Below are 15,083 nucleotides of genomic sequence, written 5' to 3'. Positions count from 1 at the left end.
CTGAGTTCTGCCACGCCACCATCGACCCTCTGCTGCGTTCATTACACACATCGCTGGCTGGCCACATCGGCACTTAATCCCTGCACTGACTGCATAGACCCCCTCAGTCTATTCTGTGGGCAAAACAAGTGGATGGGCCTGCACCTCGGAGGTTAGCACGGTGCCTCCCAGTTCCTGGAGCTGTGTGGGTGGTCCTGCCTGAGGGCGGGGCAAAGGCTACAAGGGATTAGGGTGACGTTCAGATCTGCGTGACTTTACCACAAGGGAGATCTGGTTGGTGGATGCCACAGACTCTGGGTTAGAGGACGAGGATGAAGAAGAGGAAGAGGAGGAGACCGAGTTGCCTTCCGAGACCCGCTTCCTCTTGCGCTTGGGAATGTCTTTGGCTGATGGGAGAAACAGTTGCTGAGACCGGATGCTGGGGGCCGTTCTGCGTCGGCCTCCTGAACTCCCTGGAGAAAGCCCTTGCTTTTAGATTTTCAGCGTTTTTGAAGTTCCCCCACCCCACCCCCCGCTCCGCCGCCCCAATGAAACCCAGGGCTTGGCACATGTTGAACCATACTCTTAGGCCCTCACTGGGGGGATTCTAGGCAGGCGCTATACCTCTGACCTAAAGCTACACCCTTTCCCAGCGTCCTAGGCTCTGTGACTCTCTCTACCCATCCACTGAGGCTCAGTTGTCCAGCCTCATTCCCCAAGCAGACCTAAGGGCCGGTTGTCCCACTTCTGGCTCCTATTTACCTACCCTCTTTGCTTCTAAAAATACCCCTTGCCCAGCTCAACAGGCCGAGCTCTAGCTCACCCAGAGTATCTGATCTCTAATATGGCTATCTCCTGGTGACCGTCAAAAGCCCTAGGTTCCTCTACCCACTTCCCACCAAAGTGTCTCAGTTTGGTTTGCTGAGACAGGGTCTCATGTAGCTTGGGCTGGCTTCCAAGTCACTGTGTAGCTGATCTTGGCCTTGACTCCCGATCCTCCTGCCTGTACCCCCCCCCCCAAGTACTGGGATTAAAGGTGTGTGTCACTATTCCTGATTTACGTGATGCTAGGGAAATCATAAAAGGGCTTTGGGTATACTCCCCTGACTGAGCCACTCCCCAGCCTACCTATTTTTTTCAAGAAATATTTATTTATGCATGCATATATGGCACACGAATGGAGGTCAGAGGACAACTTGCAGGAGTTGGCTCAGTTTCTCCATCATGTGGGTCCTAGGGATTTGAACTCAGTTCATCAGGATTAGCAGCAAGCACCTTTATCCACTGAACTATCCTCAAGGTCTGTGCCTGCCTGTGCTTTTTGTATTTTTGAAGGCCAGAGACTGGTCCCCATGAGGCAAAAGGCTGGCCTCTCCTGCCTCTGACTCACCTGGCACCTTGGCATCATTGCAGACTTCGGCAAAAGGTCTGAAAGAGAGAGAAGCAAGGTCACAGGTAGGAGCTTTCCTCTCCTCACCCACTCCTTGGGAGACGGACATCCGCTCTCCGTACTGATGTTGTAGCAATTGCCCGGTCAGGTCACGCTATAGTTTTACACCGTAAGTGTTGCCCAGTGGTCCATGTGTTAAATATGTGGATGCCCACCTGGCTAGACCTTGATGAGGTAGGGCCTAGGGGTAGGGATAAGGCATTGTGGTCAGGTGACCAGTGGGGATCCTGGGACCATCGCTTCCTCTTCTCTCTCCACTCCCTGGCTCATTTTTTTCTTTTTGTTTAAAATTTTTTCCTTATATTTATTTATTTTGTGTATGCACGGGTGCATGTGTGTTTGGTAGAGATCAGGGTGGGAGTCGAGTTAGTTCACTCTGTTTATGATGTGAGTCCCAGCAAATCTTACTTAGGTTGTCAGCTTGGTGGCGAGCATCTTTAATCTTTACCTGCTGAGTCACCTCACCTGTGTGTGTGTAATAGTATGCATGTGTGTGGAGGGCACAGGTCAATGTTGGGTGTTTTTCTCAGCTACCCTCTATGCTATTTTTATTCTAAAGAATTATTATGTACATGTGTGTACACAGGTGTGCAAGCTGACATGCACAGGAGGACGCCAGAAGGGAGGGTACCAGGAGTCTTCCTTTACCATTCTCCCAATCTCCCTGGGAGGCACAGACCTCCCTAAAACTGGTACTAGTGTTTTCTCACTAGGCTGGAAGTCAGCCAACTCCAGACACCATCCTGTCTCAACCCTCCTCATGGGGGCACGGGCATGCATGAGAAGCCCCACGTGTTATGTGGGAACTGGAATCCAAGCTCCAGTTCTCGTGATTACACAAACGCTTCTACCTGCTGAGCCATCCCTCTAGCCTCCATGCTCTATTTCCAGGCAGAATCACTCACTACACTGAAGATAGTCTGGATGGCCAACGTGTCCCCCGGATTCTCTTGCTTTTGCCTCCCCAAGAGTGGTCTTCATGCTTGTATGATAAGCATTTTTTTTAAAAGATTTATTTATTATGTACACAGTGTTCAGCCTCCATGTATGCCTGCAGGCCGGAAGAGGGCACCAGATCTCATTACAGATGGTTGTGAGCCACCATGTGGTTGCTGGGAATTGAACTCAGGACCTCCGGAAGAGCAGCCAGTGCTCTTAACCTCTGAGCCATCTCTCCAGCCTATATGATAAGCATTTTATACCAATTGTGACACCTCCCCAGCTCCTACCTCAAAATTTAAAAAAGATGTTTCTTTTTAAATTTTTTTTTAATTTTTTTATCTTTTTGGTTTTCTTTTTTTTAAAATATTTATTTATTTATTTATTATGTATACAATATTCTGTCTGTGTGTATGCCTGCAGGCCAGAAGAGGGCACCAGACCCCATTACAGATGGTTGTGAGCCACCATGTGGTTGCTGGGAATTGAACTCAGGACCTTTGGAAGAGCAGGCAATGCTCTTAACCGCTGAGCCATCTCTCCAGCCCCCTTTGGTTTTCTTTCAAGACAGGATTTCACTGAAGCTTTGGAGCCTGTCCTGGAACTAGCTCTTGTAGACCAGGCTGGCCTCAAACTCACAGAGATCCACCTGCCTCTTCTTCTCCCCCCCCTTTTTTTAAATAATTCTTTATTTTACTGTATGAGTTTCTGTGTGCACAGGTGTATGTGTACCATATTCATGCACAGTGCCCAAGGAAGTCAGAGGACGGCTTCGGATCTCCTGGAAATGGACTTAGGGATGGTTGTGTTACCATGCGGACACTGAGAATAGAACCTGGATCCTCTACAAGAGCAACAAGAGCTCTAAACTGCTGAACCATCCATCTCTCCAGCCCCGTCCTAAAATACCTTGAGTACAGAGGATACTCAAGGATACTTAAAAGACTGAACTAGGATGGGGTCGAGTGGCTCCCACCTGTAATCCCAGGTAGAAGGAGGACTAGCAGGAGTTCAAGGTCAGCCTCAATAACACAGTGTGTTCCAGGCCAGCCTGGGCTCCATGAGACTCTGTCTCAAAGCAACAAAAGACTTGGGAGTTGGTTTTCTGACTCAGGATTCTCTCTGACCTCTGGTTCGGCGTGCTGATTGGTATCCTTGGCCAGGGGGGTACCCTCTCCTCTCCCACAGCTCTTGCCCTGCTGTCTGCCCTGTAGCACTTACTGGAGTTGGTTGATGATAACCATCCGCACATGCTCCCTGGCCTTCAGGATCTTCTCCAGCCGATGGATGTCATAGGTGTTGGGGTTCCGGAAGGGGATGTCATCGGGGAGGCCTTTCACCTCCACAGCATCTGGGCTGTCCCGGATCAGTTTGTAAGGGACCAACACAGGCCGATTCAGTCCCAGGGCCTCACCTAGAGAGCACAGGTCAGAGCCAGAGAGAGATGCCCCCATGTCATAAGGCGAATCACTCTAGGGAAGAGCTGGTGACTCTGACAGGCAAACTCAGCAGACATTCCACCCCAGGTACAGCAACTCCATCCAAGTACGTTATGAGAGTTCATCCGATCACCCACAGGTTCTAGAATGACCTAGAAGATATTCCTCTGGGCACATCTGTATGTGAGCAAGTTTCTAGATTGGGTTAACTGATGTGGGAAGCCCCACTCTAAAGGTGGGTGGTATCATGTTATAGGCTGGGCTTCCAGAACTGAATTAAAATGGACAAAGGGAGCCGGCCCCAGCACTCATCTCTCTCCGCTTCCTGACTGCAGACATGAACAGTTGCTTCACACATGCCTTTGCCCTATGGACTAGCTTTAACTGTGACTCAAAGCAAACCTTCCTTCCTTGGATGGGGTATCTGTCACAGCAATGAGCAAAAGTACCTAACACACATGCCATCAGCCACTGTGGTCATGCAAACTGGCCTGCACATACACACCCCCACACACACCCGTCACCCGGGTGGGGGCACTGACCGTATTTCTCATTGAAGAGCTCCTTCACTTGCTCTCGGAGGATCACCTTCTCCCCGAGTCTGTTGGCGTCATCCTCATCTGCAGGGAGAAAATCGCACTGAAGAACTGGCGTATGCTTCTCCCATGTGGCCCCGGCCTGCAGGGCAGCTCTCCAGATAATGCCTTCTCCACTGCAGCTGCTTTGGTCTCTTATGTATATCCACCCCCTGCCTCCCATTTCCCCATCCACACACCTACTCCTCACCTCCATTCATCCATCCACACACCCGCCCCTCACCTCCATTCATATCCATCCACACACCTACTCCTCACCTCCATTCATATCCATCCACACACCTGCTCCTCACCTCCATTCATATCCATCCACACACCCACCCCTCACCTCCATTCATATCCATCCACACACCCGCTCCTCACCTCCATTCATATCCATCCACACACCCGCCCCTCACCTCCATTCATATCCATCCACACACCCATCCCTCACCTCCATTCACATCCATCCATACACCCATCCCTCACCTCCATTCATATCCATCCACACACCCGCTCCTCACCTCCATTCATATCTATCCACACACCTGCTCCTCACCTCCATTCATATCCATCCACACACCCATCCCTCACCTCCATTCATATCCATCCACACACACACACACACACCCTCACCTCCCATTCACTCTATCTACATACCCACCCCTCACCTCCCATTCTTCCACCTACACACTCATCTACACACCCGTCCCCTCTCATCCCATCTACACACCCGCTCATCTGCCCATCCACCTAAATTTCCCAAGCAGTATCCCCACCAGAGGCCAGGCACAGAGCACCCCAAGAGGAGCTGACAGTGTAGGGGATACCAGTCATAGCCCCGAGTCAGGGGTGACGGGACACTTGGCAGGGTACAAGAGGCATCCCCCAGGGGACTGGAATGCTTCCCTTTCGTTTTGTTTTCATGTGTGGAAGACAGGGTCTTACACTGGAGCCCCAGCTGGCCTTGAACACAATCCTCTCTCAGTCTTCTAAGGGCTGGGATTAGAGGAATGTTCCACCATGCCCTGCTTGGTCCTGGGGACGGACCAGAGTGGACGGCACGCTGAACCACGACTCAGCTCACTCGGTTTCAAAGGATTTTTTTTGTTTGTATTTTTCTTTTTTGGTTTTTCAAGACAGGGTTTCGCTGTAGTTTTAGAGCCTGTTCTGGAGCTAGCTCTTATAGACCAGGCTGGCCTCGAACTCAGAGATCTGCCTGCCTCTGCCTCCTGAGTGCTGGGATTAAAGGTGTGCGCCACCACTGCCTGGCTTTTTTAAAATTTATTTATTTATTTATTTATTATGTATACAATATTATTCTGTCTGTGTGTATGTCTGCAGGCCAGAAGAGGGCACCAGACCTCATTCCAGATGGTTGTGAGCCACTATGTGGTTGCCGGGAATTGAACTCAGGACCTTTGGAAAAGCAGGCAATGCTCTTAACCACTGAGCCATCTCTCCAGCCCCTGGCTTTTTTTTTTTTTTTGAGTGACACGGGGGCATGGCTGGCCTTGGTCTGTGCTTCTAGCATCTTATTTATATATTTAAACTTTTGTTACCATTTTTGTGGGTTTTTATTTTTTTCTGATAGCTGGTCTTAATATGTAGCTTATGTTTTGTTTTGTATTTTGAGACAGGGTTTCTCTTTGTAGCCCTGGCTGTCCTGGAACTCACTTTGTCTTAGACCAGGCTGGCCTCAAACTCACAGAGCTCCCCCTGAAAGGTCTGTGCCCCCACCACCCAGCAATTGTAGCTTTTGCCAGCCTGACCTCAGTATGCCTCTGCTTCCCGGTGCTGGGTTTAAAGATGTATGCCACCACACGTTTCTCCAGAAATCGCTGGAGAAATGGCATATCCACTTTCCTCAGTGAAACACTGAAGTTATAAAAGATTTACCAATCAACTTGCTTAGAAAAGATTAAGTTGGCCAGGCTGGTGGTGGCACGTGCCTTTAATGCCACACTAAGCAGAAGCAGGTGGATCTCTTGAGTTCCAGGCCAGCTGGTCTTCACGTTGAGTTCCATGACAGCCAAGGCGACACAGAGAAACCCTGTCTCAAACAATAGTAACAACGGATAGAGAGATGGCTCAGTGGTTAAGAAAGAAAAGAAAAGAAAGATGGGCTGGAAAGATGTCTCAGCAGTTAAGAGCACTGACTATTCATCCAGAGGACCCAGGTTCAATTCCCAGCACCCACAACTGTGGCAGCTCACACTGTAACTCTAAGATTTGACACTATCACACAAACATACATGCAGGCAAAATACTTGTGTACATTAAAAAATTATTATTGGGAACTGGAGAGATGGCTCTGTGGTTAAGAGCACTGGCTGTTCTTCCAGAGGTCCTGAGTTCAATTCCCAGCAACCACATGGTAGCTCACAGTCATCTGTAATGAGATCTGGTGCCCTCTTTTGGCTTGCAGGGACACATGCAGGCAGAACACTGTATACATACTCAATAAATAAATCTTTATAATAATAATAATTATTATTATTGTTTTTTGAGACAGGGTTTCTCTGTGTAACAGCCCTAGCTCTTGTAGACCAGGCTGGCCCTGAACTCACAGAGATCCACCTGCCTCTGCCTCCAGAGTGCTGGCATTAAAGGCGTGTGCCACCATCACCTGGATAAAAAAAAAATTATTTTTAAAAAAGAAAAAAAATTAAGTTATATAAGAGTAGAATCCTTGCAGAGCGGTGGTGGTGCATGCCTTTAATCCTAGCACTCGGGAGGCAGAGGCAGGTGGATCTCTGAGTTCAAGACCAGCCTGGTCTACAAGAGCAAGTTCCAGGACAGGCTCCAAAGCTACAGAGAAAGCCTCGCGCCTCTCACCAGGAGAAGCCAAATTCTGACGACCTCAGTTAATGGCAACCTTGGTCTGTCTTAAGATAACTGTGACAATACTTCTACTTTGTAAATCTCCCCATTTGTTCACAAACGACCAAACTTGCAGTTTCTGCCTCTGTAAAACACAGCTAACTGCTCAAAGTGTAACCTGGCTAGGGGTGGGGGATGACATGACATGGATGGACGGACAGACGGACAGAATGAAGGAGAATGTACAAAAACAATACAATTGCTTAAACCTACATAAAGCCACAGGAGAGTTCTGCTCCGGGCTGGCTTCTCTCTGGGAACACGCTATTATTAAAGAGTTTTAATTCCCCCCACCCCCACGCTCTGAGTAGCTGGAATAAATTCTCTCCAGGGTGGGGTAGGGTATAATCATTGAACCTGAACTGGGAGATCGACTGTGGGGTGTCCTAGATTAAACTGGGGCTGCTGAGAATCTCTTTCTAGCTCCCTGGGGTACTCAGGTTTCTGGGCATCAGGGACCCAACACACAAGGGCTTTCCAGGCCTGCATCTGCAAGGTCTAACATAGGCCCCAGGCCCAGCCCTTCTGAGCCTCTGAGACCCAGTAGGCCTTGGCCTTGGGCTCTAGGGTAGAGAAAAACAACCTTTCCTGTTTGTTTTTGATTTCCAAAACAGGGTTTCTCTCTGGCTATCCTGGAACTGGATCTGTAGACGAGGTTAGCCTTGAACTCAGAGAGATCCACCTGCCTCTGCCTCTTGAGTTCTGGGATGGCAGGCATGCCATGTGCCACCACTGTCTGGTAATCCTTCCTGTTTTAGAGATACAGACACTGATGCTCAAAAGAGCCGAACCTGGCTTGCTGGAGTCACACAGGAAGCCAGCAGGACAGCTCTGCCTGTGGGGACTCCAGTGCATCCCTTTATCCTTGACAGTGCACTGAAACTGCACCTGAGGTCAGAAGACACGATGATGACATAGTATGTGTGTATGCATGTGTGTGCCAAGTGTGTGTGCCTGTGTTGGCTAGAAGGGATTGCAGGATCCTCTGGAGCTGAGTCACAGGCAACCGTGACCACCCGATATAATTGCTGAGAAGCGACCTCAGGTCTTTTGGAAAAGCAGCAAATACTCTTAACCTCAGAACCATAGCTCAAGTTCTCAGTGTTCAGTTTTGAGATGAGATCTCTTGAAGCCTAGGCTAGACTCAAACTTCCTGTGTAACTGAAGCTGGCCTTGAACTCCTCCCAAGTGCTGGGATGACAGATGTCCATCATCCACACCCTGTAGAGGAAGTGACCGCCTGTTTGGAAGCTTCTAACTGGGCAGCTAAGGGAAGTGGGTCCTGTCAGGTACCATGACGTGGGAACAAGTCTTCCGGTTCTCCTTTGCAGCAAATTCTATATGGAATATTCTCTTTGGGAAGTGACTGACCTAACCTCAGCTCGAATGCCTCCACTGACAAGGAGTTCACTACCTCCAAAGCTCCCCCAACTCCCGGTCCCACAGATCCAGGTCTTTAGACAACTGTCACCTACATCCGCCATCTTTTTCACCTCCTTCCTTAAGGGCCACTCCATCCCCTTCTAGATCTTAATCCTCCCTCTGTCTCTCTCTGGGCCTATCTGCAGAGGCCTGAGCTCATGTCATGGTCCCTGGCTCCTTCTTCAGTCCACCTGCCCCAGGTGGAAGCTGGTCACCATGATGACCAGAAAATGCAAATCTGATATCATTTGGAAAACAAAACTCTTGATGCCTGAAAATAAAACCCCCACACCACCACACCAGACTGTTGGCATAGACCTGAAAGATAGAAAGCTGGCTCGGGATGTAACTCTATTGCTAGAGCGCTTGTCTAGCATGCAGGAAGCCCTGGGTTGCATGGCCAGGCATGGTGTACTACACACCTATAAAAATCCCAGCACCTCAGAAGTAGAATCCAGGCTGGAGGGTCATGGTTCAAGGTCATCCTTGCTGCCCAGCAAGTTCAAGGCAGCCAGGGATCTCTGGGACACTTTGTTTCAAACAGGTCAGAGTTCTTTAAACAAATTCAAGGCAGCCCAGGATGCTTTGTTTGGAACAACAACAAAAGAAACCTAAAAGTAGGAAGGCTGAGTTCACAGCTGTCTCCCTACCCTGACGTGGAGAATGTCACCTCCCCAGGCTGGCAGCTACACCCTAGCTTCCGGACGTGAGTGACTTTGTCACTGGAAAGACTCTACCCGCAGGTGGCCACTGGATTTGCGGAAACCAATCTTCAGCCCGTTTTTTTGGAAGACTTTGACCATGCACACTGTTTACATGTGTGCAGAGGCCCATCTTCCTCTTCTCCCTCCACGACGCTTACTAATCCCCCTCTTAGTAACCCTCATTGCTTCAGGGAGTCCTCTGGGATTCTACTTCCAACAGTCCTTGCCCACAGGGACCTCTGCGCCCAAGCTGGGGGACCCCTCCCAACACAGAAGGGATTGCATCTGCTCCCAAGACCTTTCCTTGACACAAGCTAAACTCAATGAGATAATGCCCTCCATCAGATTGCCTGTAGGCAAGTCTATAGTACAGTATTTTTCCTTCTTTCCTTCCTTTTTTTCCCCTCCTGAGTCAGGGTTTCTCAGTGTAGCCTTGGCTGTCCAAGAACTTGCTGTGCAGACCAGGCTGCCCTCAAACTCACAAAGAATCGTCTGCCTCTGCCGCCTGAGAGCTGGGATTAAAGGCGTGCACCACTACCGCCTGTCTGTAGTACATTTTCTTAGTCATTGATATAGGAGGACTCAGACCCACTGTGGGTGAGACACCCCTGGGCACGTAGTTGTGGGGTGTATAAGAAAGCGGGCTGAGCAAGCTGTGGAGAGAAAGTCAGTAAACAGTGTTCCTTCATGGCCTCTGCTTCAGCTACAGGTTCCTGCTATGACTTCCCTCAGTGACATTATGAGGTGTGAGCTGAATGAAATAAACCCTTTCTTCCTTAAGGCAGTTTTTTGTTTGTTTTATTGAGACAGGATTTCTCTGTAGTTTTGGAGCCTGTACTAGAACTTGCTCTGTAGACCAGGCTGGCCTCGAACTCAGAGATTCACCTGCCTCTGCCTCCCAAGTGCTGGGATTAAAGGTGTATGCTGCCACCACCCGGTTTCTTAAGGTGTTTTTGATCACGGTGTTTATCACAGCAACAAAACCCTCAGTCAAGAGTGGCCCAGTGTGAAGGAGTGGCCCAGGTCTGTAATCCCAGCACTGTGGCGTGGAGGCAGGGGGATCCAAGTTAGAGATGATTCTCAGCTAAACGTCAAGTTCCAGGTCGGCCTGGTCTCTACGAGACACTGCCTCATGGGGTGGGAGCGGGGGCTAGAGACAGTGATTGTTGTTCTTGCAGGAGAGCAGGGTTTGGTTCCCAGCACTCACAGTGGTTCACGACCATCTACAACTCCAGTTCCCTGACTTGCACACACTAGGCACACACAAGGTGCAGGGAAAACAAAGACATAAAATAAATAAATCAATAAAATAAAATAACAGCAGTAGCAACAAACAAAAAACCGGGGCTGAGGAGAGAGCTCATGGGTAGGTGTTTATCTTGGAAACATAAAGACCTGAGTTTGAGCCCCACAGCTTTCGTAAAAAGCAGGACCTGCAGCCAGCCAAATAACTAAGCAGGTGGACACTTGCCTCTAAGCCTGAAGATCTGAGTGTGTACATATGTGTACGTGTATACACACACACACACACACACACACACACACACACACACACACACTAAAAATCCGAAAAACAAACCCCAAAAGTAAACCAATTTCAAACTGGGAATTTAAGATTGTTGGGCAGGACCCATGTCATTGCACATAGTGGCCATGAGGGGGCGACAAAGAGACACTTAGCAGGATTGGTAGTGGGCAGGTTCACAAGTTCAACCTGGATCCAGCAAAAAGTGGGTAAGACCTCCTTCCAAATCACAGCCAGGCTGAGAATGCTCTGTGACTTTGAGAAATTTTCTTGACCTCTCTGAGACTGTTTCTTCCTGTGGGAAGTGGTGGCACACAACTATAATCTCAACACTCTGGAGGCTGAGACAGGAGGATCCCAAATTTGGGGCCAGTGTGGGATACGTATGAAGACCTGTTCCAAAAAAAGCAGGGTACAGAGGGCAGGAGGGAGACCTGAGGGCTATAGTGGGTTGGCTGACAGATACACTCACTGGGTTTCTAGGTTCAGCCACACTTCCTGAAGAACAGGAGCAGTGCCACTTAGCAGTGACATCAGCTCAGTCACTTGGTCAGGGCTGGCCATTGGCTAAGAGTCCTGCATTCACAAATGAACTTAGGCCAGGATCAGCCCCAAGAAAGGGACTTTTCGGACCTCCCACTGGTGGGAAGGCAGCCCTCTGTGTTCATATGTACCCAGCTGCCCTCCTAAGGAAGCACTCACACACACACACACACACCCCCGTGGGATGACTGCCAGCTCTGGCTCAGCCTCTGGCCACACCCAGGGCTCTCTCCATTGTGGGCACAGGATCCTAGAGCCTACCCAGGGAGCTGCTGTAGAGGGTACGATAGGGTCAGGAGCTTTTCTGTTTGTTTTAAAGTTCTTTTTAAGATAGGGTCTTGGCAGGTAGGAATATAGCAAATTTTATAGGTTCTTGCCTAACATGCACGAGGCCTTGGTTCCAGCCCCAGAAGCACATAAATGCATGGTGAAATATATACATGTCATCTTAGCAAGCTTGACTTATCCTTGGCCCAGTTCCTCACTGTGAGATTCTAGGCAGGTGCTCTATCACTGAGCCACACCCCAGCCCCTCACTGGGGGATTCTAGGCAGGTGCTCTATCACTGAGCCACACCCCAGCCCCTCACTGGGGGACTCTAGGCAGGTGCTCTATCACTGATCCACACCCCAGCCCCTCACTGGAGGATTCTAGGCAGGTGCTCTACCACTAGCCACACCCGAGCCCCGCACTGGGGAATCCATAGTTCTTTTCTTTTCTTTTGAGACAGGGTTTCTCTGTGTAGCCCTGGCTGTCCTGGAACTCACTCTGTAAACCAGCCTGTCCTTGATCTCAGGAGATCCACCTGCTTCTGCCTTTCTGATGCTGGGGTTAAAGGTTGCAGCCCTATGCTCAGCTTTTTCCTTTGTTCTTTTGAGCTGGTCTTTCATGGGCCTGGGAGCTTTCTCAACAGACCAGGCAGGCTGGTCGGTGAGCCTCAGCAATGTGCCTTTGTCCATGCCCTGGCACAGGGATCACAAGAATGTGTCATTATATGCCGTTTCCGTGGGTCTCCGGGATCAGACTCAGGTCCGTGTGCTTGTGCAGTCAGTGCTTACAGACTACGTGATCTTCCCGGCCCCCCAACCCCTCACATCTCACCACCAAGCCCCCACACTCTGTGGACAACACTCATACATTTGCCTCCAATTTCCTCCATGTACTGAGTTAGCCAGGCCACTTAGAGTTTGAGGGGTCTGCAACCTCTGACTGGGTGAAGCCTGGGACCCCAGGTGTGGCTCCTGAGCCAGGCAGTTGTGTCCCATGGTGGACTGGGCTCTGAGCTCCCATAACTGTGTGGGCAAACACACAGAATACCACTTACCAGGCTTTGGGATGAGTCCTTGGAATGGCCTGGAAGGGAAACAGAAGTGGGGTTTCAGAGGAAGGGCAACAAGGACAAGATTGCCATCAGGTACATGATGACGCCAGCTTGCAAAGGAATTGGTAACAAATGCCTAGGGCCCATTTCACATATACTCAGCATTTAATGTTTGATTCTTTCAGAGCGGATCACTTTTAGCCCAGGCTAGTCTTGAACTCCCTTTGTTGTAGCCAAGGATGGCCCAGAACTTCTGATCCTCTTGTCTCTACTTCCTGAGTGCCAGGTCTAGGTGGTACTGGGGATGAAAGCCAGGGAGGGCTTCGTGCGCGCTGGACAACGCAGAAACCAACCAAGCCCCACCCCATTGCTGTTTTCTTTCCTGAGAAAGGGTCTCATATAACTGGAGCTAACTGATAACCCTCCTGGCTCCACTTCCTGAGTGCTGGGATGAGAAGCACGCTTTGGAATCTGTACCATTCGTGTGTATGAGGTAGGGCATGGCAGGTACTTTTGCCTGTCTGTGTGTGTGTGTGCATGCCAAAGAGTAACTTCAAGTGTCTTCCTCAATCATTTTACATCTTGGTTTTTTCCCTTTCTTTTTTCTATTTTTATTTAAGGAAAGGTTTCCCACCTGGCTAGACTGGCCAGCAAGCAGACCCCTGAGACCTTCTCATCTCTTTCGCGAATACGCCAGTGCTGGGGTTATAGATACAAGCCAGCTTGCCCAGATCTTTACATGGAGGCTGAGGTTCCCACTTAGGCCCTTGTGCTTATCCAGTAAACACCTCCCCACTACACCAGCTCCCGAGCTCCAGAAGCCAACATTTCAACAAGATGCCCAGGTCATGTGTGTACACATAATGTTTGCTTTCTCAGGGGGCTGGGTATGCCTATGGGGCTGCAGTGCATACAGTTAGAAGGGTGGTTGGTCGCTGCGTGGAGACTCCTGAGCCCTGTCTGGTCTGCAGTCCCTCCCTAATGCCCTGTGGTGGCAGTCTGAAAGAAATGGGCCCCAAAGGGGGTGGCATTATTGGGAGGTGTGGTTTTGTTGGTGCAGGTGTGGCTTTGGTGGAGGAAGTGTGTCACTGTGGAGGCGGGCTTTGAGCTCTCCTGCTTAAACTTCACTCTGTGTCTCAGTCGACTTCCTGTTGCCTGCAAGGGCTCTGTGGGATTCTCAGCTACCTCTCCAGTACCACATCTACCTGCACGCTGCCATGCTTGCTACCATGATGATAATGGACTGAACCTCTGAAACTGTAAGTGAGCCGCCCCAATTAAATGTTTTCTTTTTTAAGAGTTGCCGTGGTCATGGTGTCTCGTCACAGCAATAGTAAACCCCAACTAAGACACACCCCTATTGCGGAAGTGGGTCCCCATCCCAGAGCCAGTCCAGTCTCAACTCTTCCCCTTCCTCATCCAAGTACCTGGTGACTGTGAACTTGATCTTGTCAGCCACGGCGAGGATCCTTTCCAGGTTCTGGGAACCAAAGGTGCAGGGCTTGCGGAATGGGATCCCAGGAGGCAGGCCTTCGATGATTACCGAGCCTGGATTGCTTTTGATTCGTTTGTAGGGTACTTGCACCGGGTATTTGATGCCCAAAGCTTCACCTGGATACAAGAAGGACAGTTGTCTCAGCTAGGAGGAAGCCTGGGAACAGGGTGTGTGGTCTAAGTACACCAGGGTCTCCCCCAGGGTCACGGGGCCCTTTGCGGAAGACTCTAGACCAGTGATTCTCAACCTTCCTGATGCTGCGACCCTTTAATTCAGTTCCTCATGTTGTGGTGACCCCAACCATACAATTATTTCACTACTACTTGTGGTGGTTTGAAAAAAAAATGGCCCCCAAAGGGAGCGTCACTATCAGGAGGTGTGGCCTTGTTGGAGGAAAGGTGTCACTGTGGGAGCAGGCTTTGAGGTTTTTTTCTCAAGCATCGCTCAGTGTGACGTCAGTTGGCTCCCTATCACCTGAGTCAAGATGTAGGACTCTCAGCTCCAGCCCCACATCTGCCCGCACGCTGCCAGGCTCCCCTCCATGATCATAAGGGGCGGATCCTCTGAAATCGGAAGCGAGCCACCCTTAATGTTTTCTTGATAAGCGTTGCCGTGGTCATGGGGTCTCTTCACAGCAACAGGAAACTCTAACTAAAACACGACTCTGTAATTGTAATTTTGCTACTGTTATGAACTGGAGTGTAAAATATCTGATATGCAGGAGATCTGATACGAAATTCTCAAAGGGGTTGTGGCCCACGGGTTGAGAACTGTTGCTGGGGGAGGTGTACGTGGCTAGCACTGGAGA

At 49.9% G+C, this 15,083-nt stretch overlaps 1 protein-coding gene across 17 annotated transcripts in view; it reads right to left on the bottom strand.

Annotated features, from left to right (window-relative positions):
* The window catches only part of Gtf2ird1 (GTF2I repeat domain containing 1), a 93,949-nt gene that overhangs the window by 988 nt on the left and 77,878 nt on the right, over positions 1-15,083 (bottom strand). For 11 of the 17 annotated variants that reach the window (XM_075977457.1, XM_075977416.1, XM_075977381.1 and 8 more), the window contains 6 exons: positions 14,208-14,391; positions 12,784-12,812; positions 4,350-4,427; positions 3,590-3,782; positions 1,370-1,407; positions 259-452 (listed from right to left, as the gene is read on the bottom strand). In XM_075977457.1, coding sequence (XP_075833572.1) covers positions 259-452; positions 1,370-1,407; positions 3,590-3,782; positions 4,350-4,427; positions 12,784-12,812; positions 14,208-14,391 — 716 coding nt within the window. The remainder of the gene's footprint in view (positions 1-258; positions 453-1,369; positions 1,408-3,589; positions 3,783-4,349; positions 4,428-12,783; positions 12,813-14,207; positions 14,392-15,083) is intronic. The other 6 variants (XM_075977440.1, XM_075977449.1, XM_075977343.1 and 3 more) reach the window with 1 other exon arrangement.

The sequence above is a fragment of the Microtus pennsylvanicus genome, chromosome 1 (genome assembly GCF_037038515.1).
Source record: "Microtus pennsylvanicus isolate mMicPen1 chromosome 1, mMicPen1.hap1, whole genome shotgun sequence".
In the NCBI taxonomy this organism is placed as follows: domain Eukaryota; kingdom Metazoa; phylum Chordata; class Mammalia; order Rodentia; family Cricetidae; genus Microtus; species Microtus pennsylvanicus.
This window is presented reverse-complemented; position numbering and strand designations above follow the sequence as displayed.